Source organism: Artemia franciscana, chromosome 13 (assembly GCF_032884065.1).
Source record: "Artemia franciscana chromosome 13, ASM3288406v1, whole genome shotgun sequence".
In the NCBI taxonomy this organism is placed as follows: domain Eukaryota; kingdom Metazoa; phylum Arthropoda; class Branchiopoda; order Anostraca; family Artemiidae; genus Artemia; species Artemia franciscana.
Window position 1 is genome coordinate 30795314 of NC_088875.1, and position 27042 is coordinate 30822355.

Below are 27042 nucleotides of genomic sequence, written 5' to 3' on the forward strand. Positions count from 1 at the left end.
TTTGACTCTTAAAAGGAGAGCTAAAACTTTCGACTTCCAATCACATAAGCCCCTCCGATCTGAAGTTTATACGACCACCCATTCCATAAGAACCTCATATACCCCGGGTCATACCTTATATTCCTTGCTCCTGGGCTCTTTGGGGCTGGGCCCACGCTGAAAACGTTGTTATGCGCTCTTTGGTCTGTGGTGAAAAAAAATATGCTATCTTACAGTTTTGACCGGATGGGTTTGAGGAAAAGAGGATCGCAGGGGAGGGGCTAGTTGCCCTCCATCACATTTGACTCTTAAAAGGAAATTAGAACTATACCTTTCCAATCAAGTAAGCCTCCCCTAAAGTGCATACGACCACTCCTTCCATAAGAACTTTACATGCCCCTGGGGCATAACTTAGTAGTCTTGCCCCCAGACTCTGAGGGTAGTGTCAACCCCGAAGGTTTTGTTATTTTCTCTTTCGACTTTAAAAATTTTTTTTAGCTATTTTAAAATTTTGGTCAGATGAATTTGGGGGAAATATAACGTTTGGGGGGGAGGAGTACCTGCCCTCCAATTACTTTGAATCTTAAAAAGGGTACTAGAGGTTCTGACTACCAATTCGACGAGCCACCTCCGAAATTTATAAGATCACCCTTTCTATACAAATCTTATATGCCCCTAGGATATAATTTACAACTCTAGCCCAGGGAGCTCTGCAGGGGGATATCATTCTCAGAGATACAATTTCCGAACCTATTTCAAAATTTTTATTGAATACGCTTTGAGAAATGATGGGTGTGGGGGGGGTAGCTGGTTGCCGTCAAGTCACTTTCAATTATTAAAATGAGCACTAGCTCATTTTTACGGCATCTCCTTCAATACGAGGTGCCCTGGTCTAAAAAAAAAAATAATAAATAAATATTACATTGTGCACACATCGCTCTTGTGCTATTGTGGTACCAGTGATTAATCTCTGCAACCTTTTCAACCTGATTTTATTTTTGCACATGTTAAGGCAAGAGGTCTGGGGTAAAAGACGTGTGACTCTTATTGATGATTCTGTTGTTAGAGGTCTTTTCCATTAAAAAAAAGGACATTTGAAAGTGAATATGTTCATAGTTTTAAATTCTTCTACGATATACAAGATAATTTCAAAGCTGAAAAAAGGACTGCTGATGTAACCTGCTATTGGAAACCCAGTTAAACTTCCCTCCTTTTCTATACAAATCGGTTTTAGACGATTAAACAGATAAAAAACAAAAAACTTAATTCCTAAGAAAGTACATTTTTGTTAAAGTCTATACTAGTGTTAAATAATGTGGAAACATTCTAAAATGAGAAGTTTTTAATCTTTTGTCGAAAACAATAGAAATACAACAAAAAAATGATAAAAAAGACCCATAGACCCCAATTTTCAAGCATGAAGTTGTGTAATATAAAATTATAAAAACATGTACTTTTGAATTGTACTTTTGAATAGAACCAATAAAGCCAACAATTGAAAAGTAATAGTGAGTCACCTTAAATAAATAAAAGACTAGTCGATCAGTAGTTTTTTTATTTCTAGATCAAAATGTCGAATTGTATTTTGCAATTTTTACTATTAACACTAGTTTTATCTAATGCATGTTTTGATCTTGGCTCTCCTTACATAAATAATTAAAAGTTTGCATATTGATTTTTTTTGGCTAAATGGCTTTCTCATAGTTTTAATCGGAACATTTTAGAAATAAAAGGAGCGAGAGAGAAGGCATAGTTGCCCTCCAATTTTTTGTTTACTTAGAAAAGGCGACTAGAACTTTTAATCTTTTACGAACTTTTTCCTTAGAAAAAAAATATACGTAACTTACCAATTAACTTACCTAACAAACTTCTATATTCGTATATTTTTATTGCGTATTGATGAGGGGATTCACTCCCTCATCAATAGCTCGCTCTTTACACTAAAGCTTATATTTTGTCCCAGTTCCTTAAGAATGATCCCTGAATCTAAATTTGTTTCTACTAAATGAGTTTTTCAAAGAAAAGTAAAAAGCTATATTAATCCTAAAACAAGCAGAAATTAAGTGAAATAATTTTTCTAGTGCAGAACTACCAAAAAATATCCATCAATAGTAAATAAATGGAGCTCAAAACGAAAAGAAATTACAAAAGATAAAATAAATACCCGAGTCAAACTCAAAACGGGTAGAAACTAAGATGAGTGGGGTGGATGCCCTCTATGCCTTGTAAAGACCAAAACATAATTTGATTTTTACTGAAATAAAAATAAATTTAAATATTTCGCTTGCTTTTTAACTTCAATAAATCCAAAATTGTTAGAATATTAAGGAATAAATGTCAGTATATGTGTTTTAAACTGTCAATCCACTTTCATTTGTTGTTCTGTTCAGTAATCTTGGTTATAATTTTTTTTTCTTGATATAATGAGAAATGGGAACATTCAGCTCAAAATAAGGATTGTTTTCACTAAAATGCAAATTATGTTCTTCCAGTAGTAGTAGCAATAGTAGTAATAGCATAAATATATTCCCTTTTTTTCGTTAAACATACCCTGGAAGTTTTGACTTAATGCCCTGATCCGTTCCTAAGATAGTTTTGGCATAGTTTAACATCTCCTTCGACATTCCCTGAAAGTTTCACCTCAATGTTTCCCAGTAACAAACTTTAAACGATAAGAACCTGCAAAGTATATAACGTATAATCCTTGCCCCAATGGTTACTGGGGGTTATACCTCCCCAAAAGATATTGTTATCAGACCTCTCAATTGTGTTGAACAAAATTGTGGTCTCATTTGTGTTTTTGAGGGTGATCAGCATGATTATGAGACAATGAATTTGTTATAAATTAAAAATTGAATAAAACGTCCTTGAGGTCTCCATTCTCGACTAGTCATTTTCTTGAGGAGTTTCTTCTGAGCAATATGGCTCAAGAGAGAGATAAGATGACTTTTTGTAAGTTGCTTAAAAGCCATTGCTTTGATTCTCATGGATTATGCTTGTCTTTTCTTTAATATAATTGGCAAGATGTATAAAATAGTATGCGAAAGCACATGATGGGTGATACAAGATTAGCACTGCTGGTAGGGACTCTAAACATTAATGCCATATTCTTTACCTTTACCTTACATGATCTCCAGTGAGATTTTTTTCTTTAGCAAAATAATAAACTATTTTAAACATTTGTAATCTTAGTTCGAATTGAGTGGTCAAACCATACGGCTTGTTAGTGATTGTTTTTATTATTATTTTTTAGTAAATTCTTTCATTAATTCAGGATATTTTACCCAATAAGTTTTTTGACACGAGTACATAACCTGGCTTTCTTTAGTTGGAAGTACATGAAGTTAATGCCATGTCACTTCATGGTTATAAATCAAACAGTTCATGGTAACGAACTGTAGTGAGGAGTGACCCGGCTCAATAGTAATCGGAACTCTAAAAAACAGAAATTTGACGCCAACAGTTACATAAAAGGAAATAGATTTTAATTCTGATTTTAAATATGTAAGTTTCATCAAGTTTTGTTTTACGCATCAAAAGTAACGAGCCTAAGAAAATTTGCTTTGTTTTAGAAAACAGGGGGAAACACCCCCTAAAATTAAAAAAAAAACTCTTAACGAGAATCACATCATTAGATTTAGCGTAGCAGAAAACCCGACTGTAGAAGTTTCAAGCTCCTCAAATGTAGAATTTTGTATTTTTTGCCAGAAGAAAGGTCACGGATGTGTGTTTGTTTGTCTGTTTGTTTGTTGTTTTTTATTTCCCAGGGGTTATCGTATCGAACCAGTCATCCTAGAATGTCACGAGAGGGCTCATTCTAACAGAAATTAAAAGTTCTAGTGCCCTTTTTAAGTAACCAAAAAAATAGCTCCATTCCCCCGAAGGAAGAAAATTTTTGGAGGAAAACGTTTTAGAATAAAATTTTAAGATTCAGAGGCTGCTCAAAAAAATTCTTCAAAGGCTTTTCACCCTAGCAAGCAAGTGATTACAGAAGGCACAGGCAATTGAACATGAAAAGATTGGTTTTGATCCAAGGAGCTACTAAAACATATTCAAATAAGGCCGTCTATGTTCGCCATGTTATAACTGTGTCCTGCACTATCATGTGTCTCACATGCTTACAATTAAGATCAAGAAAAATATTCCTCTAAGATAAGGCCTTGGCTGTGGAGTCAGCGTGACTTAAAGACGTTTCTACTTATTCCACTTTTGGTGCAATCCAAGGTATTTATAATACTTAAAGCATAAAACTCACGTACAATAAGTTAAAAATATATACAATATTAACTGCATAATTTGAATTTTTTCATGCAAGCATGTTGTTTATGCTATATGCCAATAAAGATCACTCAATTGGTTTCACACTGATCTGTGATTATTCAAGGGATCACAGATGATTTAGTTTATTTCGGCTAAGCGAGCTTGGTTGGAATAACAAACAGGCACTTTAATTTCATGTGGGGTTGCTTGAGGAATAGGCTCACAATACTCTTCTTTCTTCCGACTTCTATTAATGGTTTCTATCACCTCTTCTAATTTATTTTGTTTTCTTTTTAATGTCAATATAATTGCTACAACCAAAAATATGATGATTACACTCAGAACAAGAATAAAAATTGCCAAACCAATAAGAATACTGGGGTCTTGTGGAGGTTCACCTGATGTTCCTGTCTCTCCTGTCGTCGGTAAGACTGTAAAAAAAAGAATTAGGATTACATTTAGGCGTAACAAAAATAATGGCAATCAGGACAAAAAAGGAAAATATCACTGTCATATCTTCCTGCAAGGCTTTCTGGCTAGAAATAAAGAAAAAGAGAAAACACTTAAGAATCCCCAGCTGTGACTTTGAATCATAGCAAAAATTTTAATGTAAGTGTCATTCTGCTAAGAATTGATCCAAAAATTTACCGATTGGAAAAGCTTCACTCCCCACGCAAAAACCCCTGGGCAAGAGTCAGAATTGACTGGAATTGTTATTCATTTACTGAAAGAGTGGGAGTGGTTTGATCTTGCGTGTCAAGTAGATCGATATTTCGGGGATTGTTTTGTTGCAAAATAAACACATATTTTATAGCGGAAGTGGGGAGAAGAGGCCTGAAAAGGGGCCAAAAAAACTTTTGTCCATGATCAGTTTCACATTTAAGGCCGCTAGCCTCTTTCGCCAACACAAAACTAAGCATTATACTATTTTGGACATGGTCCCTCCCTAAATAATGGCCCAAAGACGGAAGAAACCTAATTTTTCCTACTTGACTTGAAAATCATATCCTCAAGTCCATAACTCAAGAGCACTCAAAAAACAAGAAAAATGAAAAACGCAAGAAAATTAATGTTTCCCCTGGCCGAAATGGGGCCAACAAAGCGCCAAAATGGCTCAAAAGCTTCTCTTCCCCGACCACCTCAGATGAATGGAGTGGACAGAAAAATTTATATGGAGCTTATTCAGTATGAAATCGAAAGTTCGATTGCCCTTTTTGAAGATCAAAAGTTCTATCCCCTTCATAAGCTACACAATTAAGGTACACAAATCAATATATCAAAATAGATTGTTAGAGGCGTGGTCCTGTTAGTACAGTGTTGGAATTCAAATTAGACTTCAAATTATAGTGTCTTGCGTCCGATTCCTGTTTGTTTTGATTTTTTCAATCACAGTTTCGTCCCTCCTATATGGTCATTTTCAGATAATTCACTATTTTGTAAATGTAACGCACTCATTTTTTAAAGCATTTCCCGGGCAGGTATTTTGTCAAGCATTTTGATTCAAAAAGGAATAGCGGTAATCAAGTTCATATTTTGCACCAACATTTTAAGTAGATCACTAAATCCATACAAAAATGGCGTAATTTTGTCAAAATCCTATGGGGCAGGGGGTCAAAGTTGAAGTCAATTTTCTCAAATCAAGTGAAAATGAAAGAGAATATTGAAAAAAGAGTCATATTGCAATATGTTTTCTAGGAGAATTCAGGTAATTATTCCCAAAATTTTTAGATGAAAACATACTTAGTTTATAATACCATTTAACGTACTTACACAAGATTAAATAATAAAAAAGCTTTTTTTTACTGAAAGTAAGGAGCAACATTAAAACTTAAAACGAACAGAAATTACTTTGTATATGAAAGGGGCTGGTCCCTCCTCAACGCCCCGCTCTTTACGCTAAAGTTTGACACTTTCTCTCAACTCTACTTTTTAAACAGTAAAAAACTTTAGCGTAAAGAGTGGGGCGTTGAGGAGGGACCAGCCCCTTTCATATACAAAGTAATTTCTGTTCGTTTTAAGTTTTAATGTTGCTCCTTACTTTCAGTTAAAAAAACTTGTTTTTTTTATTTAATTTCTGAACGTTTTTGAATTAATGCATGTTTTGATTTTGGCTCTCCGCCGATGAATAATTAAAAAGAAATTTGCATATTTACTTTTTTGGCTAAATGGCTTTCTCATAGTTTTATCGAATGATCTGGGAAAATAGGAGCGGAGGAGGAGGCCTATTTGCCCCCCCCCCCAGTTTTTTGGTTACTTAAAAAGGCAACTAGACCATTTAATTTTTTACAAACGTTTTTATTAGTAAAAGATATACGTAACTTACGAATTAGCTTACATAACGAACTTTTGTATTCGTATGTTCTTATTACGTATATGAGGGGGTTTACCCCCTCAGAAGTACCTCGCTCTTCACGAAAAAACTTAAGTTTTGTCCCAATTCCTTAAGAATGACCCCTGACTTACAAAGGCCGTCGAATAAATAGTTCAAATTACTAAAAATTCTTTAGCGTAAAGAGTGAGGTATTGAGGAGAAGATGAATCCCCTTATATGCGTAGTAATTTTTGTTCGTTTTAATGCTGCTCCTTACTTTCAGATGGAAAAACTTTTTCATATTTAATTTTCACTGTTGTTTTTTTATTTTAAATAATGCTAGAAAATCCTGCGCTCCCTTCATGGAAATTTTCTTGCCCCATGACAAATTACTCCATGAAAAGTTTCCCCAATATATCCCATCTTCTCAACAACTCCCCGCCTCTAACAAAAAAATAAATCTGAAAACGTCTGTACACTTGCCAATAACCATTACTATATGTAAGCACAGGTCAAAGTTTGTAACTTGCAGCCCCTCCCACGGAGACTGTGGAAAGTAAGTCGTCCTCAAAGATATAGATATAAGGTTTTTCCACTATGCTGAATAAAATGGCTATCTCATAATTTTGATCAGATGACTTTGGGAAAATGATTAGCGTTGGAGGGGGCCTAGGTGCCCTCCAATTTTTTGGTCACTTAAAAAGGGCACTAGAACTTTTATTTCCGTTAGAATGAGCCAACAAACAAACAAATAAACACGCACCCGTGATCTGCCTTCTGGCAAAAAATACAAAATTGCACATTTTTGTAGATAGGAGCTTGAAACTTCTACAGTGTGGTTCTCTGATGCGCTGAATCTGATGGTGTAATTTTCGTTAAGATTCTATGACTTTTAAGGGGGTTTCCCCCTATTTTCTAAAATAAGGCAAATTTTCTCAGGCTCGTAACTTTTGATGTGTAAGACTAAACTTGATTAAACTTATATATTTAAAATCAGCATTAAAATGCAATTCTTTTGATGTAGCTATTGGTAACAAAATTCCGTTTTTTAGAGTTTTGGTTACTATTGAGCCGGGTCGCTCCTTACTACAGTTCGTTACCACGAACTGTTTGAAATTATCTTTTTTTGAAGCTTTGATTCATCTCTAAGTAATGAGTGGCTTTTTATAGGGATAGGTCAAATAACTCCCTGAGCCTAAAGGCACATTTCTGCTGCGCTTGCAAAATTTCCCACAAGCATGTCGATATGTAAACCTAGCTTCTGTCTTAATTGCTACTAAATTCAATATTAAAAAAAAAGATTAAAGATCAATTTGTTCTAGAAAAAAATCAAAAAGAAACGACACTATGTTTTGATATTTCTTTCCACTCTAAACTTATATTTTCCTCCAATTCTTGCACAGCTTCTTCGCTCAGCTCCTCATTAAAGTTGATGTGTATTATCTCTCCTAGATTGGAAGTGATTAGAAATTATACTAAATAATAAGTTTTCAGCTGAAACTAAGAAGCAACATTAAAGCTGAAAACGGACAGAAATTATTCCGTATAATTAAAACGAGCAATTATTACGTATTAATCAAAACGAGCAAAAATTAGTTTCCGAGGGAAGTAAAGAGCGAAATTGAAAATTGAAAAGAACAAAAGTTATTTCTTCCCAGCCTAACTAATATATATCTTTTGGGGTTCCACCCCTTGTTCATTTCTGTTTTCAGATAAATTACCTGTTGGCGTATCCGTAATTACATTTGCATAGATTTGCCAATTTTATAATTTTAAATGATAAATACAAAATTTCATTGCTAAGCTAGTGATTTTGCAATAAGTAAACTTTTAGGTTAAATTTTATTTTTATCTTCTTGATCTGGGCCATTGAAAGATAATATTATTCAAAAGAGTCCAGTGGTTTGAGCTTTAATTTAGCAGATTGGCCAGCGCCAATCGGAGTTCCACCCCTACGCAAACTTCGTCGTATAGACCTAGTAATTTTGTTTTTAGTCTGGATTAAAACTCCACTCAGGGAGTCTGTCTTTGAGAGTTGATATATGTGTGTTTTGTGAAGCTAGCCTTGGAAAAATACATGTGAGTTGTTTTCTACAACCGTGAAGACTATTTTTCCAAGAACCCAGGCAGGATAGGGAATGAGTTCGTGAAAAGTACTGTCGTTAATATCTCGAGGGGGGGGGGGGTTCATTTACCCTACAAAGAGATAGCTAGAGATAATGGGGGTGACCAAGATTGTGGCATCCTTGGCCCAAAGTTTGGCGTGTTCGACTGTTCGGTAACGTTACCATACCATGGAACAGGGAATACCGTAATAGGGTACTACCATACTTTATATTTACGATACAGTAGTTGTGGCCACGAGGCACTCCATTATAATATTTAGCGCCAACATGACTTTACACTTCAATACCTGGTGCAGTACCATCGCAGCACCGGTATCTGGTGCCAATCAGTCAAGAAAAGTTATCAGGAGATCAAACAGTTCGTGGTAACGAACTGTAGTAAGGAGCGACCCGGCTCAATAGTAACCAAAACTCTAAAAAATTGAATTTTGATACCAATAGCTACATCAAAAGAATCGCATTTTAATGTTGATTTTAAATATATAAGTTTCATCAAGTTTAGTCTTACCCATAAAAAGTTACGAGCCTGAGAAAATTTGCCTTATTTAGGAAAATAGGAAGAAACACCCCCTAAAAGTCGTAGGATCTTAACGAAAATGACACCATCAGATTCAGCGTATCAGAGAACCCTACTGTAGAGGTTTCAAGCTCCTATCTAGAAAAATGTGGAATTTTGTATTTTTTGCCAGAAGACAAATCACGAGTGCGTGTTTATTTGTTTGTTTTTTTGTTTTTTTTCCCCAGGGGTCATCGTATCGACCAAGTGGTCCTAGAATGTCGCAAGAGGCCTCATTCTAACTGAAATGAAAAGTTCTAGTGCCCTTTTTAAGTGACCAAAAAAATTGGAGTGCATATAGGCCCCCTCCCACGCTCAATTTTTTCCCTAAGTCAACGGATCAAAATTTTGAGATAGCCATTTTGTTCAGCATAGTTGAAAATCATAATAACTATGTCTTTGGGGATGACTTACTCCCCCACAATCCCTGGGGGAGGGGCTGCAAGTTACAAACTTTGACCACTGTTTACATATAGTAATGGTTATTGGGAAGTGTACAGAAGTTTTCAGGGAGATTTTATTTTGTTCGGGGGTAGGGCTGAGGAGAGGGGGCTATGTTGGAGGATCTTTCCTTGGAGAAATCTGTCATGGGGGAAGAAAAATTCAATGACAAGGGCGCAGGATTCTCTAGCATTACTATAAGAAAACAATGAAAAATAAACATGAAAACGTTTTTTCAAACGAAAGGAAGAAGTAGCATTGAAACTTAAAATGAACATAGATTATTACGCATATGAGGGGTTCTAAAAATACTTTAGCATAAAGAGCGAGGTATTTAGGAGGAGATAAATACCTTGCTCTTTATGCTAAAGTATTTTTAGTAATTTCAACTGTTTATTCTACGGCCTTTCTGATTCAGGGGTAATTCTTAAAGAATTGGGACAAAACTTACGATTTAGTGTAAAGAGCAAGGTATTAACGAGGGTACAAACCCCCTCGTATACATAATAAAAATATAAGGTTATGAAAGTTTGTTACGTAAGTTAATTCTTAAGTTACGTATATTTTTTACGAACAAAAACGTTCATTAAAAATTAAAAGTTCTAGTTGCCTTTTTAAGTAACCGAAAAATTGGAGGGCAACTAGGCCTCCTTCTCCACCCCTTATTTCTCAAAATCGTCTGATCAAAACTAAGAGAAAGCCATTTAGCCAAAAAAAGAATTAATATACAAATTTCATTTTAATAATTTATGTGCGGAGAGCCAAAACCAAACATGCATTAATTCAAAAACGTTCAGAAATTAAATAAAAAAACTAAAGAAATTACTCAGTATATGAAATGGGTTGTCCCCTCCGCAATCCCTCGCTCTTTACGCTAAAGTTTGACTCTTTGCCACAATTCTACTTTTTAAAACAATTAAAAGCTTTAGCGTAAAGAGCGAGGGATTGCGGAGGGGACAACCCATTTCATATACGGAGTAATTTCTGTTCGTTTTAAGTTTTAATGTCGCTCCTTACTTTCAGCTAAAAAATTAGTTTTTTTTATTTAATTGCTAAAAGAATCCACATTTTCCAAAAAGACGATTTAATTTAGCCTAAACAGCAGCCTATTTTAAGTACATAAAACCGATTGTTGGAAAAATACGGAATCAATTTAAAACTGCGAAAATCTCAATGTGTGATGCCTAGTTAGAATAAAATAAAATTTTACGATTATATGACGCAACTAGGAACAAAAATTAATAGAATTTGATATGATGTCAAGAAAAGCTACCGTGATAAACCAAAACACCTGGTAACATGAGAGAACATGAAATAGAAGCGGTAACACACGAAGAAAAATTATTATATGAAAATAAGAGGAGAACAGAGCCAACTCACTCCTCATATGCTATGCAAAATGAAGGAGACTTGCGGGTAAAAGAAAATACAGATACAAAACGAGGAACAAGAGAACGAACAGACTTAGAAGACGAATTAAGAGGATATAACGACAGAGAGAATCAAAGCAGGTCAGGCAGCAGGGATAGTAGGAGCAGTATGAAATAGAGATCCAACAGGGGAAAACAAAAAAGCAATAAAGTAGATTTGCACAAATGATGAATTACTTCATGCGAAAAGAGGATGAAGAGGAGAGAAAGCAAAAAATATAGAAAAGAAAGAGAGAATAGCGAAAGAGAAAGAGAGAAAGTAGGAGGGAGAAAAGAAGAAATAGAGAGGGAGAAATAATAGCCAAAGAAAAAAGGAGGAGGCAGATAGAGAGGAAAGAAAACAGGTAATGGAAATGATCGCAGGGAGAAATTCCCAAGAGCCTCATAGATCGTCTACAGTAGATTTAATGCGTGCAATAAACCTTCAGCCAATGAAAGAAAACTGATGATGTACATTTACACCTAAATAGTTCCAATAAAATGACGGAATCAAACAGATGGGCGAGTGAAAACTGGGTGACAGCAATTCAGCCCTTCTTTAAGTACAAAACACAATCTGCTTTTAAGACATTGCCAATGTACTACTCAAGAGATTTTGAAAGATTAAAACAAGTTATTTTTTAAAAAAGTTTCAACTCTCACCCGAGAACTTACAAAAAAGGTTTAAGTGAAACAAAGCGAGACAACGAAACTTACAAAGAATAAGGGTATAAATTGAAATATATGTGTTTAAAATGGCTAAAGCTAGAAAATTATGGAATGTTAGAAGACCCAGAGGAGATAAAAGACAAGATGACGGAAGTGATGAAAAAGAAAGCAAAGGAACAATTTTTGGAAAATGCCCATATAGAATTGAGAATATATTGAAAAAAAAAGAACCCAAAAACAAGGGAAGAAATGGTGGAACTTGGGAATATGTGGACCGAAATAAGAGAAGAAGTTGAGGACCGAAAGATATGTCAAAATAAAGAATATAATAAAAATAGGGAAACAAAGAGAAGAACTTGTTATAACTGTGGTACTACAGGGCATTTTGCAAGAAACTGCTCAGTAAAGATGATCAAAAACCGCATAAAACGACAGCCTGGGCCATGTCGTTTTATGTCGAGTTACGTGTTTGCCGAGTTACACTAAATGTACCGAAAATTAAATAGGGAATTAGATGAAGTGGCAATTGATTCTTGCAGTGACCAAACTTAGGTGTGAACTGAGCTAACTAATAGAACGGAGATAGACCATAAAAATAAGATGGGGCTAGAATTGGGTTTGAATAGAAATTGCAAAGAAGGACGGTGGAGTCCAGAGGAAAACGATAAAAGTAAGCTTTGTGCCTTCTCTTGTAGTTGATGTTTAGGGAGAAGGAGGCTTTGGTGATATCAAAAATCTCCTATCCTTAAAGCGACTTTTTTTAGCGGTGGGATATGCAGAAGTGGCTAGGCCACATAATATTGGAAATAAAACGTGCAAAATTAATTTTTCGAGAAAACTTTTAGATAACAAAAAACTTCAAAACACTTCTACGGAAAATAAGACACCAATAAGTACATACCAAGGTAAAACACTCACTGTGCCAAAGAAAAATGAGAAGAAATTTATTGAACGCGCTTTTCCTAGTAAAGTTTGAGAAATTTTGGTGCAATGTGTTGAATACACTTGGTGCAAACCAAGTGTTGGAGTTCAATTCCCATAGGAGGAAGATTTATTTATTACTTTGGTAAAAGAAAAGAAAACAAAAAGTGAGAAAAGGAATATTTAACGCAAATACAATATTTGCGTTTAATAAGATACTGGATTCTAGAGTCCTATTCAGATTTAATGATGATTTAATTTGCATGATTGAGAAATTAGAGAAACTTAGAAATGAAAAGAGAAATAAAAAAAAGAGACAGCGTTGGCAGATTCAGTCTGCAGTAGCGGAAATTTTTTTTTGGGATAATTACAAATTGGCGAGAGAACAAGAGCTTTACGGAACAAAGATATTGGAGGAAAGAAAGCAAGAGATAAGAGACACACAAAAGAAGTGTAACTTACTAATTCAGTCTGCGATTGTGGAGAAAAAAAATCGGTGAATTACAAAGCGAGCTCAGGGGGGGACAAAGATGTCTAAGACCCAGGAAAATTACAAAACTAGAGTGAGACGAGTAAGATTAGGAGGGGGAGAAGGTTCAAGACATATTAAGAAAAACTACAGATACTCCTAAAATTAATTTGAATGGACTACAGCAGGTTATGGAAAAGTTGGGAGATATTGAATGTCGGGTTGGGTTGGAAAAGCTTGGGAAGGAATCTGAGATGAGTCGTCCCAATTCTAAGCGACATTTGTTTTTTTTGGGGGGGAGGAAAAGCTATCCTTTGGGTAGCTGTGAGTGATGGAAAGTTTGCTCATGGACAGCTGATGGGCCAGTTATGACCCTGTTACTGAGATTTTGCCTCTCTGATCTGTCCTTGAAGAATGCTGTCTCCCAGTAACTTGATAATTCACTTAAACCTTTATCCAGTAACCCTATTCATGGTTTTAACACTTCATGTGAATCCACAATTATTTCCTGCAAACCTTGCTCCTCGAGTTACGTATTCAAATTTCACCTCCAGTCAGCATTGAAGAGTGTTACTCATTTAACTATCCCAGGGGAGGGGACCCAGAATAAACTGATTAATGATCCGCCCAAACTTTTAGCTATTTTTCCTGAACCCCTAACGTATTCAAAGGCATTTGTATTTTCGGCCATGGATTAATTCAAATTATACCATGGGGGAATTTACGTTTTAATTGAGATGCGGTGTTGTTTCCACTGATGGAGATTGAGAGGCTAGTTAAGCCACTATTTCATGGTGACTGGAATCATCGAATGTGCCAGAATTAGATTCTACACTTCTCTAAAATTTAAATTCGTGAGAGTAAGAAATTTCGGATTTAGTCATGCTAAGCTCGATTGTTTTCTTCTAATCCTGTGGGCTTAAATTTTCAAAACCTCAAGCAGATGCCCATACGATATAGACTATGGTGGTTCTGCAGTAGAGACGTGCGGGTGGCTAAGGCAAATGGATTTTCTAAAGTTGAAGTTCAGTGTTTATGTTTGTAAGGATGGACCAGCGCGGCACGTGAGTGGTCAATTAGGGGGGGAGGGGTTGGGGTTCCACCACTTGTTTTCTTCTTTTTTTTCAGATAAATGACCAGTTGCCGTTTCCGTAGTTACATTTGTTTAGATTGTCTGTAGTACAATTTTCAAAGATAAGTTAAAGTGTCGTTGCTAAGCTAGTGATTTTGCAATAAGTAAGCTTTCAAGTTAAATTTTATTTTTGTTTTCTTGATCTCGGCCATTGAAAGATAATATTAATTAAAAGAATCCAATGGTTTGAACGTTACTTTAGTGGACTTGCCAGGGCCAATCAAAGGTCCACTCCTACGTCACGTTAGTTATATAGAACTAGTGATTTAGTTTTTACTCGGCATTGAAACTCCGCTTAGGGTACAGCCTATATAGACACCAGTTGCGCAAACATTTTTCAAAAGCAGCACATAACGGTCATCTCGACATAGGAATAGAGCCAAGATCTTTCTGTGCGGATTGGCAGAATAGAGCCGCTCCCGGAATAGAGCCAAGATCTTTCCGCGCTGATTAGCTGTAGGAGCGCTGGAGGTTAACGCCTAGTCTAAAAGATGTGTGGTGAAATCCTTCAATGGGCGAGATACGACTCCGTGCAACTGGTGTCTATATAGGCTCTGGCTTAGGAAAGGCTCTGGCTATAGGCTCTGGTTTCAGAGTTGATATAAGGGTGATTTTTCAAGTGACCTTTGGAAGAATGCATGTGAGCTATTTTCTAAAATCGCGTGGATTATTTTTCGACAAACCAAGCCAGGATACGAAAAGAGTTCATGATCAGTACTGTTATAAGTATATTGACAGGGGAGAAGGGGTTCGTTTACCCTCCGAAGAGATAGCTAGTGATATTAGCGGGGAGCATGGTGGTGGCACCCTTGGCCTAAAGTTTGGCCCATTTGAACGTTCGATCACGTTACTATACCCTGGAACAGGTTATACCGTAACAGGGTATTACCATATCCTTAGTTTACGAAACATTAGTGGTGGCCACGATGCACTCCGTTACAATATTTTGCGCCAGCAAAAATTTCCAGGAAGCAGTAGCATTTCACGTTGAATTGCAAACGAAAATGTGACTGAATACTAAAGAATAAGACGATTATTATTATGCTATTGCGTAATATAGTTATTTCAGAAAACTATAATTGATAACGGAACGTTTTATTTCAGTGTCTGTAAAGGATAAGCGGGAAGGAGGAATTGAATTCATGACAGAGTTTCCTAATTCAAAGAAATTACTGATTTGCCACACTATGACTGGAAAATAAATAACAAAACGATGATTATCCCAACGCTTATTTTAGATATTTTGGATGCCATAGGCATTCGGACATTCCTAGTTGATGAAGAAGTTCTTTTGTATCTATGAAGTAATACAAATAACGAACAGCTAAAGTAAAAGGCATGGATAAAAGTTGGAGGTTGTGATGCACAAAATGAAGCGTAAACAAGAAAGGTGGCCAGAGGACATGTAACAACCAGCATCACGACGAATACATTGAATCGTAAATGAAGTTTGTGATTATAAGAGAATCAATGACGAGTTTCACAGCGAGTCCTAGAAGAAAACAGATCCTATAAAGTGGATGATTTTCTTATGATTTTACAGGAATGAGTCTTTGCTTGATAAACTGGAAAGGTGTATTAGTATTTAGAAGCTCTGGAACGTGAAAAATTATACTATTTAATAAATGACTCTAAACGTCTAAAGTAACATGATAATGAGCAGCTAAAGAAAAAGATATAAAACGAGAAACAGGAACAAATAAAATTGAATTAGAAACCTACATGCAACTTAAAACTGCAGAATAACACCAGAGTTATGCTATTGCGTAATTTAGATACTTCAGAAAATTACAGCTGAAAAATAAAAATGTTATTTTAGTGACTTTAAAGGATAAGCAGGGTGGAAGAATTGAATTCTCGACAGAATTTCTTAATTCAGTTGAAACGGCTGATTTGCCACTCTTGAAGTTGCTTATATACCACTGTAGCCTATAGTTTAGATATTTCAGAGAAATGTTTTTTGGTATGTATGACTTCATGCGAAATTTCAGATAATTTTGAATGTATCCAAACACCTAAAGTAAAATAAATGGAAAATCAGAGGCAGGGATGCTAAAAAACGAAGCGCAAACAAAATATGGGGCCATATGATATATGACACCCAGTATCACCACGAATCCATCGAATCTCAAATAAAATTTGCGGCTAGAAGAGAAGCATCAGGGAGAACCACAAAAAAAAATCCAAAAAGGACACAAATCCCGCATAATGGATGATTCTTTGATGTATTAACAGGAAGCAGGAATCGAATTTTCACTATAATTTTTTAGATTACGCTCATAGATGATTGGAGAATCAAAAATACACAAGTGTGCCAAGTGCCAGGGCCCTGGTGAACCCCCATTCCCGGTACTTTTATTACTATTTGTGATTAGTTAGTGAATCATTTTATTTCAGTAGGTTCAAAAATAGCCAATGCAATTTCTCCATTTCCGGATGATCCACCTTTTTTATCCATGCCCCCTACTAATGTGTCGTTGCATCTGAAGAGATTACCGTGGATGAGCTAAGCAATAACATGTTGGCCATGAAAAAATATTTTTCTGGTAGTAACTTGATGAGCCTAAAAATACTGAAATGCATTTTTCGATAAATATTCAATATTCTAACATCATTAATTAATGCTTGTTTCTGACAGGGTGAGTTTCAAGATTCTTGAAAACATGCAAGATTGAAACCGTTTTATAAATGTAGCAGAACAAATTATTTTGGTAATTATCGCCCAATTTTCCCCTAGGAACCTTCAGGAATGGCTCTGCCTGTAGCCCACTAGCTTATAATGAATTTTAAGATAAAATATATTTGCGTAAACTTACCGGACATAGTTATAGTTCTTGTACCTTCTGGTGTTCTTGATGAACGAGTTGTATCTGGAAATATTGAAGAGGTTTCTGTAGACATAGATGATATATTAAATACTCCTGTTGATCCAATGTCTTTATTTGTAAATGAAGCATATAGTCTGGAAATAAGGATTTCTTGTCTGAATGTAGAATAATTCCCTGTCACACAGAACTGAAAAACAGAATACAATTTTAACAAACTGTAACATATATATTGCAGTAATAAAAATTATTGAAAAGCCTAGCTGATTTATTGTACCTGAAATTAAATTTGTATATCTTCTTGAAATGACTGATGAATGAAGCACCAGTTTCTTTTTGTAGAAGTAAATTTTGCTTTTGCCAAAGAAGTTTTATTTTATTGAAATATTATTGAATATTATTGAATGAAATATTATTGTCTCTATTTATTGAAATATTATTATATATAAAACTTTTCACAGGAAGAAGGAATTTTATATACCCCACTAACTAAATCCCCCCGGGTTAAATCCTTCCCAGAGTTAAGATGTTAATCCTGAACATTTTATACAATTTGATGAGGCTACAGCTATTTCTAATGATAGAGGTTTTTCTCAGTGGGCGAGGGAGGCTATAGAAATTAAAAAACATATATTTGCTAATATTTCAATAAATAGAGACACAGGGAATTTAAATATTGACCCAATTTATGATATTCTTTTAAAAAATGAACCAATAGTCGATGGGGGAATTAAAATTTTACACAATCACCAGGGGACAAGATTACCCACTAGACCAAAAAGAGTTGCTTCAATGTTAGCTTACAAAAGGATTATTTCGCAACAGAATAATTAACTAAGTTTCAATTTTCATAAATTTTCCTCAGTTGCTCTTTGATTCTCGTTGAAGTAACTCGCATAGCTGCTTTTCCCTACGTGGATAAGTAGCGACAATTGTATTTATTATATTTGGTGGTGGTTTTTATTTGTTTTTAGATTAGTTTTCTTTTAATTTTCTATCTTGTGCTGAAGACGCCTTGTTTTATACAGGCGAAATATCCGCGTTGTTTTAGTCTTTTAATTCTACTGGGCGTCGTCTCGTTTGAAGTTTTCTTTTTTAGAGTTCTATCTCTCTTGATTGTTGATAAATCTTTAAGACATAGGGCATGAGACTGAAGGCTTAATTCATTTTTTTTTGCGCCAGCATGAAGATATTTAGGGTTTATTTGAATTTTCGTCCAATTTAAAGCTCTTAGTATACTGCTTTGTCAGAAATTAAGGACAAAAATGTTTTCTCATAAGCATTCTAGTGTAAATTTAAATTTTAAACAAGTACAAATTAGCGTCTAGAAGATGCAGAACCTAAGTTATCAGAAACTACTGTAAATGATAAATTGAAAATAAAAACGAGCAAAGCTATAATAACGTTGAATTTAAAATGAACAACAATTATCACAAATGTACGCCGTTTTTACCCCCCTCAAATGCGTTAACAATCCTGTCATTTGTGTTTTACTGAAAACTAAATATATTGTATGAGCTTAAAGTTCCGCATAATCTATCAGTTTTTCTATAAATTTAAAGGAATTGATTTATAGGGGAAAACCAACAGTGAAAAACACTGGAACTAGACAGATTCCAATTTTTATCTCTCAGTACAAAATTATTGAAAAAAAATGTTGTGTCAAAAAAATAATAGCCGAAAATATATGGTTATTAGCCTTCTGACCTTTGTTGGTTTATCTTTTGATTTATCAAAAATTCTTTGGGTTTCTTCAACCGAAAGTTTAGATTTTTGAGCCAATGCATTTTTATTTGAAAAGAGCTCAGGAGCTGATAGCAAAGGAAATCGTGGCAAGAGCAAATGTGTTTTTAAAATTTTGGGATTATATTAAAAGTCACAAGTATTCTATGAGATATACTCTTACGCAGAAAATTTCACGAAGTAAGCTTTGATTATAAATAAATAGACTTAAAAGGAAAAAAAAATTAAAATTTACTCCAGAGTAATCAAGTTGAATGGAATTGATAGTATGAGTAGATTGCTTCACATATTTTACTTTACAAAGATTTTTTTAAAAATTGAATTTATTTTGAATAATAGAATATCTACTGACCAGCTGCACATACTCAATGGCTACAAATAACCCTGTACTGGGGAGGACTCAGACGAATTTACAACGACCGGGGTTATTTCATGGGGATAGAGTATTGAATGGGAAACGAGTAGTATATTTATCTTCTTTTTTTCTCTGGATCTACAACACTGAAGATGGCAGCTCCGGAGCCGAAAGCTTATTGAACAATTATTCAAGTAATTTCTAAGAAAAAGAGGTAATATAAAAAGATATACATCGGTTTCTCTTACATGATATTGTCTTAATGGAATATTTTCAGACACCATGGTAAAATTAAACCAGCTTAAAAGTGGTGTACCACCAAATGAGTGAAGAACAACTCTGCTACCATCGACTGAATCCATGACTTCAATTTTTAGTCTATCTGAATTGGTAAATAGATTAGACGGTATTTTGACTTCGATTCGAAGGAAAACACAGTTGAAATTATTAATAGCTTGCTTTGTGCACAAACTTCGGCTTTCAACTTCATCGTTTGTTTCCTTGAACTTTAATGTCATTGTTTTCCACACAGGTACAAACTCAGCATTGTCTGTGATCTCCCAGTCACCATTATCAACCCAAGTACTATTTGAAACCTCTAAATTTTCAAAATCATCGAATATTACCAGATTTTGACAAAAACTAAAGGGTAGAAAGATCAACCATACATATTTCTGCATCATTTTCACGCTTAATGTATCAACTAATCACAGGCTACTGGTTTCTCGGACATTAGAAACAAACAGTGTCTTATCAATCACCTTTAAGCATGGCTTATTACTTATTTAAAGTTGAATCAGAGCTTTTCCAAATATAGAAGATAAAATTATGATTTCTAAAGAGGATGTCAAGGGATTACAAGACGCATTATCTTTCACAAATCATCGTTTTTTATTTGTATTACACATCTTTAAGTGTTTCACTTTTTTAATTTTAATCCATCAAAAATTATTAAAACTTTAAGGAATAGATATCAGTGTATGTTTATTGAACTGTTAATCCTTGTTGTTTTGTTCTTTTTTCAATAGAGTGCAAATTATATTCTGGCTTTTAGAAGGTATAGTGGTTTGTCAGCCCATATGTCAAATTAGAATATTTTAAAAGTATTATAAAAATAGAGTAAAAGGCGAGGCACTAGCGAGTGGATGACCTCCTCATACAAGTAATAAATTGTGTTCGTTTTAACTTTTAATGTTGCTCCTTACTTTCAGTTGAAAAAGTTGTTGTTTTTTTCTTATTTAGTTTCTGATCGTTTTTTAAATAATGGTGGGAAATCTGGGGCCCCCTCCAAGGGAGATACCCTTCCCAATGAATAAATTACTCCATGGAAAAATCCTCCCACGTAACCCTCTCTAACGGAAAAATCCCACCTGAAAATGTCTGTATGCTTCTCAATATCTAATGCTATATTTAAACAACGGGCAAACTTCATAAATTGCAGCCCTTCCAATGGAGGATCGTGGAGGTTAAGTCATCCTTAGGAAACCGTTATTACGTTTATTGACTGTGTTAAAAAATGTCTATCTAAAAATTTTTATCGGGTCACTTTGGGGGGAAATGAGTGTGGGAGGGGGGCTAGCCTTCCTCCAATATCTTTGGCTACTTAAAAAGGGCACTGGAACTTTTGATCCCCTATCAAATGAGCTCTATCTCATGCTTTTTTGATTACTAGTTTGATAAGATCACCTCTGAAAAAAAAAACACGCATCCGTGATGTTTCTCCTGACAAAAAACACAATCAATCAATCAATCATTTTATTAATACTAAAACACTATTACAAACGTAAAAAAAATTATTCGGCCCAAGAAGCTTTGCTTGTTATGGGCCAGTTGAAACTTTTTTTGTACATTCCACATTTTTCCATACTTCCCTTTTTTGTACATAGGGACTAGAAACCTCTAGAGTTAGGTTTACAGGTATACTGAATCTGATGGTGGGATTTTCATTAAGATCACTTGATATTAGGTTTTTTTTTTTTATCCCTTTTCAAAAATTAGGCAAATTTTCCCGGCTCATAACTTTTCATGGGTGCCAGCAAAACAGATGAATTTTATATGTTTTCAATAAGCATCATCATTCAATTCTTTTGATGCATTTATTTTTTTAACGCTGCTTTTCTTTGAGTTTTGGTTACTATTGAGCCGCATCAATCCTTATTTTCTTTTCGTTACAACGAACTGTTTGATAGTCTCATTATTTCGTCTTAATACGTTTAATTTTAGCTGCAACAGTAGTAGCAGTAGTAGCAGAATTAATAGCACTAGCAGGCACGTACGAAGGATTTATTTTCGGGGGGGGGGGCAGCAGATATAAAGTATTACTTTTTTTATTTAGTAACAAAATAAACGCAAAAAGCACGTATATAGGAAAATACAGATTCACTTTATCTATACTTTAAATCGTAACCTTCGAGCAGAACTAATAGCAAATTTCTCCAAAATTCCATGGACTAATGCAAGAACATCTCTGTGGACATTCAAGAGTGCCAAGCCAATCAGTCTATCTTCACTCATCCGACTGCGAAGATACGTTTTAATCCTTTTCATCGAAGAAATTGACCTCTCAACACATGCTGTAGACGTGGGAATGACACAAAAGATACTCAGTAACTTGTGAACATTTGGAAATATTCCACCTTCGCACTCAGCCAAGCTCTGCACTGCTGTCTTTGGGAGAAGACTGGATACTACTTTCAGCCACTTAGTTCACCGTAGTTCAAGCTCAGCCATCACAGCGTGGTCTGGACTCATTAGATCAGAGGCATATAATTTGATCAGCTCTTTAAGATCACTGCTAGGCTGTCTCACATAAAAAGATGGCAGTATTATGCTGAGGCCTTTCAGCGTGACCTTGTGCTTTGTGAATCGAGATTCAAGTGATTGTAGTAGCTGGTCTAAAAATGGGAGGAGAATGGAGACGCGATAGTAAAATTCTATATGTATTTCTGTCGGGATATCACTTGGGATTTTGACAAGGTTCCTATTTCGTGGCATGACAAGAGTAATTTCTAGTTCTCTGCGTAGCCTAGTTGCTTCCAGAAACAGCTGGTGAAACCTTCCTCAGCACTATTTTGGATTTCTTTGAACATTTCTGTTACACTTTTGACGCGCTGAATGCACATAACCATATCTATGTTTTCAGACTGCAGCAGCTTAGATAGATCCAATGTATACCCAAGAAAAAAAATCCATCACAATGAGGGTCACTATGTAGTCCAAGCTCAGGATGCTGTTGAGCCAACTTCGGGCTGTCGACGACGCTACCGAATCCCCGTCCGTCTCTATCTCCTCTAGGGCCTTAAAGGTAGGCACATTCAACTGTTTTGAGATCTGAATAGCATCATATATAATTCGACCCACATAGTTTTGTATAAGCCTTTAAGATTAAGTGCAATATAAGTTTTTAGGATAGCACTTCGCTTTGCAGTAAAGTGAAGGAAATTAACTGTTTCACGAATTACCATCATAGAGTGCATGATCTCAGCTATTTTGCTCGAGTCCGTCAGCACCAAGTTTAAGGAGTGAGCGATACAGTGAACGTACTTGTCAAGCGTATATTTGCTCGAAATAAAAGCCTGGGCGCCTGACAAATTCCCACTCATGTTTGGAGCTCCATCATAACCTTGTCCCCTGCAGAGTTTCATGTCGAGACCAAGGGCAGTGACTTGACCGGATAATTGCATGCTGTAAAATCATAAAAAAGAGGCTTCACACAAGTATCTAGATTCCTCATAAATGTCCTACTTTTGCCAGAAATCCCAAGAAACCATGGGAAAATTAAACATTTCACAAAATTTCGGAGGGGGGGGGGTGCCCAACAACCCCCCTACAAGCCCTTTTAGTTTCAAGTTCACACACCAAACTCTTCCTAAAAATATTGCTGTTATGCCTTTTTATCAACCTGAATGTAAAAGGCTTTTTTTGATTAAGTTCACCTCCCTTCCCCCTTCAAAATTCCTGGAAAATTTCATATAAATACCCTTAATCATAATTGTAATAGTAGTCAAATTAGTAGTGTAGCATTAGTAGTAGAGCGCAATTGCCGCCTTTTGGTCAGATGATCTTCCTCTTTTAGCAGCCTCTGGAGGTACTACTGCTACTAATACTAACAACTCACCGCAGCACCAAGCCACCAGATGCCAAAAGAGCTACAAACACTCCTCCTCCATCCCATTCTATTCAAAGCTCCCCTCTTTATAATCTCCCAAGAAGTTCCAATTTCCTTTAAATCTTTCTTTATGACATCTTCCCAACCCAGACGAGGACGGGCTACTTTCCGTTTAGCCCTAGATGGTTGGCCGAAAAGGACAATCCTCGGCAATCTGTCATCCTTCATCCGCAGAACGTACCCTAACCATCTCAACCCTTCTTTCATTATAGCCCTAGAAAGCAGGATCGGACCAAACTTTTCGTACAGCCTACTGTTTATAATACGATCAGTCAGCTAGGTACCTAGAACGATCATCTATATCTTTTCCTGCAACTGTATCTCGGTTTAGCACATTCTCAAATGTTCCGCCCATCTCTCTTTAACTCTTTTCTTATCACTATCTGTGGCCCCGTTCCTATGTTTAACAAGGACATGTCCGGATTGACCACTCCCTGCCGATTTATTAACATGTCAGTACAATATTTTACTATGCTATCTTGCTGCATATCCCAGATCCTTAGCAATTTTATACATGGCCTCCACGTCACTCCCCCTTAGTTCATATTTTAATGCTTTCTCCTTTTTCTTTACATTCCTTTTGTTTTCATATGATCTATCACTCAGAAAATTCTTGTACAAACCCCTTCTCCTTTCTATTAAATATAAAAAATTTTCACTACTTTTCCTAGCAGCAGTCATAACTTTTTTCTCTAAGACACCATCAGCAACGTATCATCAGCAATCGTTTTTCTAAAATTATTTCAACCATCTTCCACTTTGTCAAATTTTAAACTCTCAAATTTAGCATTTAACTGTTGCTGGAAAGTTTCTCTCGAATTCGCATCCTTAAGTCTACCAACATCAAAACTCCCTGGGAGGTAGTTACCCATCTGAAATTTCAGCCTTAAATGAACCCTAGACACTACTAGATGGTGATATTTACTTTTAACATCAGTAACATCACTCCTATATACCCTAGTATTTTGTATTGGTCCTGCCAGTCTTCGGTTCACTATAACATAGTCAATAAGGTTTGGTGTTTTACGACCATGTGACTACCATGTCAACTTATGGGCCATTTTATGACCAAACACCGTATTGGTTATAATTAGATTGTTATACTTACACAATTGCGAAATTCTGTAGCTATTACTGTTTTCTTTTCCTACACCAAATTCACCCGGGCAAGGATACCATCTATCACTATTTCTACTGACCTGGGCGTTGAAATGTTTTAGTAAAAACACAATATTTTTACCTCATACCCTCTCTATTTGGTCCTTTAACTGTAAGTAAAATTCCTCTGGGTCACTAATGTATCCCTCAGTTGGTTCAACAGGGGCATATACTTCTATTACTGATACTCTGAACTCTTTTGTCATAAAATGAACAATATGCATTCAATTATCAATACCTTCCAAGCCCAAACAAGACTCAGTAGCTTGCTTATTCATCTTTAGCCTACTCCCTGTCTATGTACCCCACGCTTCTAGCCTGAGTAAACAAATTCTATATCACCTAATTTCATGCTTCCTACCCCTGGGATATGAGCTTCAGAAACTCCTAATAAGTTCAGTTCGAATCAGCTGAATTCATCAGTCAAAATATTAATACGAAAGTAATTTTTTAACATCTTAATATTCCAAGTTCCGATGTTCATGTGCTTTAAATTATTGAAATTACTTTGACCTCAGGAAAAGCAATGATCCTGGATACCAGTGCAGGATGGGGATCAACATATCTTCTCAAGTCTACACCAGAGCGCTTAAGCCGGCTTAGAACCGAACAGCAAGAAGTCCCTGGGATTCCCAGTATAAATGGAGGCTTTGTGCAATCCTGGGCCCATCTTCGTCACAACATGGTTTTAGCACTTGGCAATGCTCTTCCATCAACAAGAGTCAAAACACTGCACACAAAGTCCCAAGCCTATTACCTCCGATTCATTACATATTCATGTCTACAAATATTATGCTACTATGGGGGGCAACCCACAGTAGATAAATTAGCTAGGAAGAGTTTCTTTCAGCCGAAAACACCCATCAAAGCAGACCAAGCCCAAAAGAACTATCCATTAATCAGAATCCCTTGCGAATGCTGTGTCGTTTACTAGGCTGTAATTTCCTTGAGTGTGCCACTCCTCAAGTGAGAATTGAGTTGACTGCTAGGTCCCCAGTCTCGCAGTTACCCCAAAGGGGTCGAGGCAGCTCTCTAAAGAGGCTGTTGTGCATAGATCTGGAACTTATGCCCTGCCACAGTTGTCCTCCTATGGAGAATCCTCCCAAGATGGTGTTCTGCGTCACCATGCAGTTTAACCCATTACTGGGAGAAGTTTTGTAACTCACGGGACGTGTGGACCCGCCAGTGGTTCGTCCCTCCTATGGAGGTACCCTACATATCTGTGGGGCGTTCCCCTATCACGACCTGGGAATACGCTGAGTGGCTTGGGGGAGACCCCAGAAGAGCAGTAGACTTGTAAAGTTTTATTTTTTTTTGGGGGGGGGATAAAAAATTTTGGGAAGGAGAGATAAATATGTCAAATTGTGTTTGGATAAAGCTTATGTGATGAATTTCTTTACATTATGTGGTGGTAAAATTACATGTGAAACAATGATTTGTTAAAAATTACTAAAGTGATTGGACAAAAAACATATCCATAGAATGGGGAACCTTAAGAACGAAAAAAAATATTACAAAAAGAGACAATTTCAACACTAGTATATCAATAAATGATACAACACAGGCGACAAACAACTTAATAATGCGCTTGTGCTCATAAAATTATTTTTAGAAACAGCAGTTGTTTTTAATATGAACGTTAGTTATTAATCCGAAAAGATTATGATAAACAGTTGAACTTTGTGTGAAGAAAGGATTTTGATTGAGAAATTATTTTTCATTTTGAAAGCCAGGCACAGAGATGAGAAGGGGGGTTGGTCCCGCCTTTTGTGGGTTACAAGATAAATGAAAAAAAATTACGGATAATCAAGTATTAATCAATGTGAGCAAAACTAAAAGCTAAATTCCTTAAAAGAATCTAACATTGCTGAGGGTATCAGATGCATTTTGACCATATGCATCCTTGTTTCTCAAAACTAAAAGCTAAGTATTTCTGAAAGTCCCGAATTAAAACCCAAGTTCATTCATGAAATATACTATTTAGACAATGTAAATGCATAAAGTGTCTTTTTGATTTAGTTCAAATTTTACCTCAATATTGTAAATAGACTAGTGCGGTAGAAGTAGTGGTAGTGCTAGTAGTAGTAGTATTAGTGATAGTTGTAGTAGTTGTCATGTCATGCAAATATTACCTTTTTGATCATTTCCCTTATCATTCCCACAAGTCATTCCTAAGTTACACCTGATGCCCTCCAATATTCTTGGTGGCTTAAAAAGGGCACTGGAACTTTTGATTTCCGATGTAACCTCTTCCGATATTCTAGAATCACTGGTTCAACCTGATCACCCCTGGGAAAAGAACAAAACAGATAAACACGCATCCGTGGTTTTGCTTCAGGCAAAAAATTCAAAATTCCACTTTTTGTATATAGCAGCTTGAAACCCCCCTAAAGTAGGGGTCTCTTATATTCTGAATCTCACGGTGTAATTTTTGCTAAGATTGTTTGATTTCTTAGGGTTGTATCCCACTTTTTCAAAAAATAGGCAAAATATCTTAGGCTCGTAACTTTTGATAAACTT

At 35.7% G+C, this 27042-nt stretch overlaps 1 protein-coding gene and 1 long non-coding RNA gene across 3 annotated transcripts in view; one reads left to right on the plus strand and one right to left on the minus strand.

Moving 5' to 3' along the window:
* Nucleotides 1–1328: 1328 nt before the first annotated feature.
* LOC136034794 (uncharacterized) overlaps nucleotides 1329–27042 on the minus strand; it is a 55711-nt gene continuing 29997 nt past the window's right edge. Inside the window, exons 1-3 of one of the 2 annotated variants that reach the window (XM_065716209.1) lie at nucleotides 19445–19915; nucleotides 17090–17288; nucleotides 1329–4670 (exon numbers count right to left, since the gene is read on the minus strand). In XM_065716209.1, the coding sequence (XP_065572281.1) occupies nucleotides 4378–4670; nucleotides 17090–17288; nucleotides 19445–19879 (927 nt within the window). In that variant the 5' untranslated portion in view covers nucleotides 19880–19915 and the 3' untranslated portion in view covers nucleotides 1329–4377. Of the gene's footprint in view, nucleotides 4671–17089; nucleotides 17289–19444; nucleotides 19916–27042 lie in introns of those variants that run through there. The other variant, XM_065716210.1, reaches the window with a different exon arrangement.
* The window catches only part of LOC136034795 (uncharacterized), a 30620-nt gene continuing 12132 nt past the window's right edge, over nucleotides 8555–27042 (plus strand). Inside the window, exons 1-2 of the long non-coding RNA XR_010619247.1 lie at nucleotides 8555–8629; nucleotides 22339–22500. This is a non-coding gene — a long non-coding RNA (uncharacterized LOC136034795). The remainder of the gene's footprint in view (nucleotides 8630–22338; nucleotides 22501–27042) is intronic.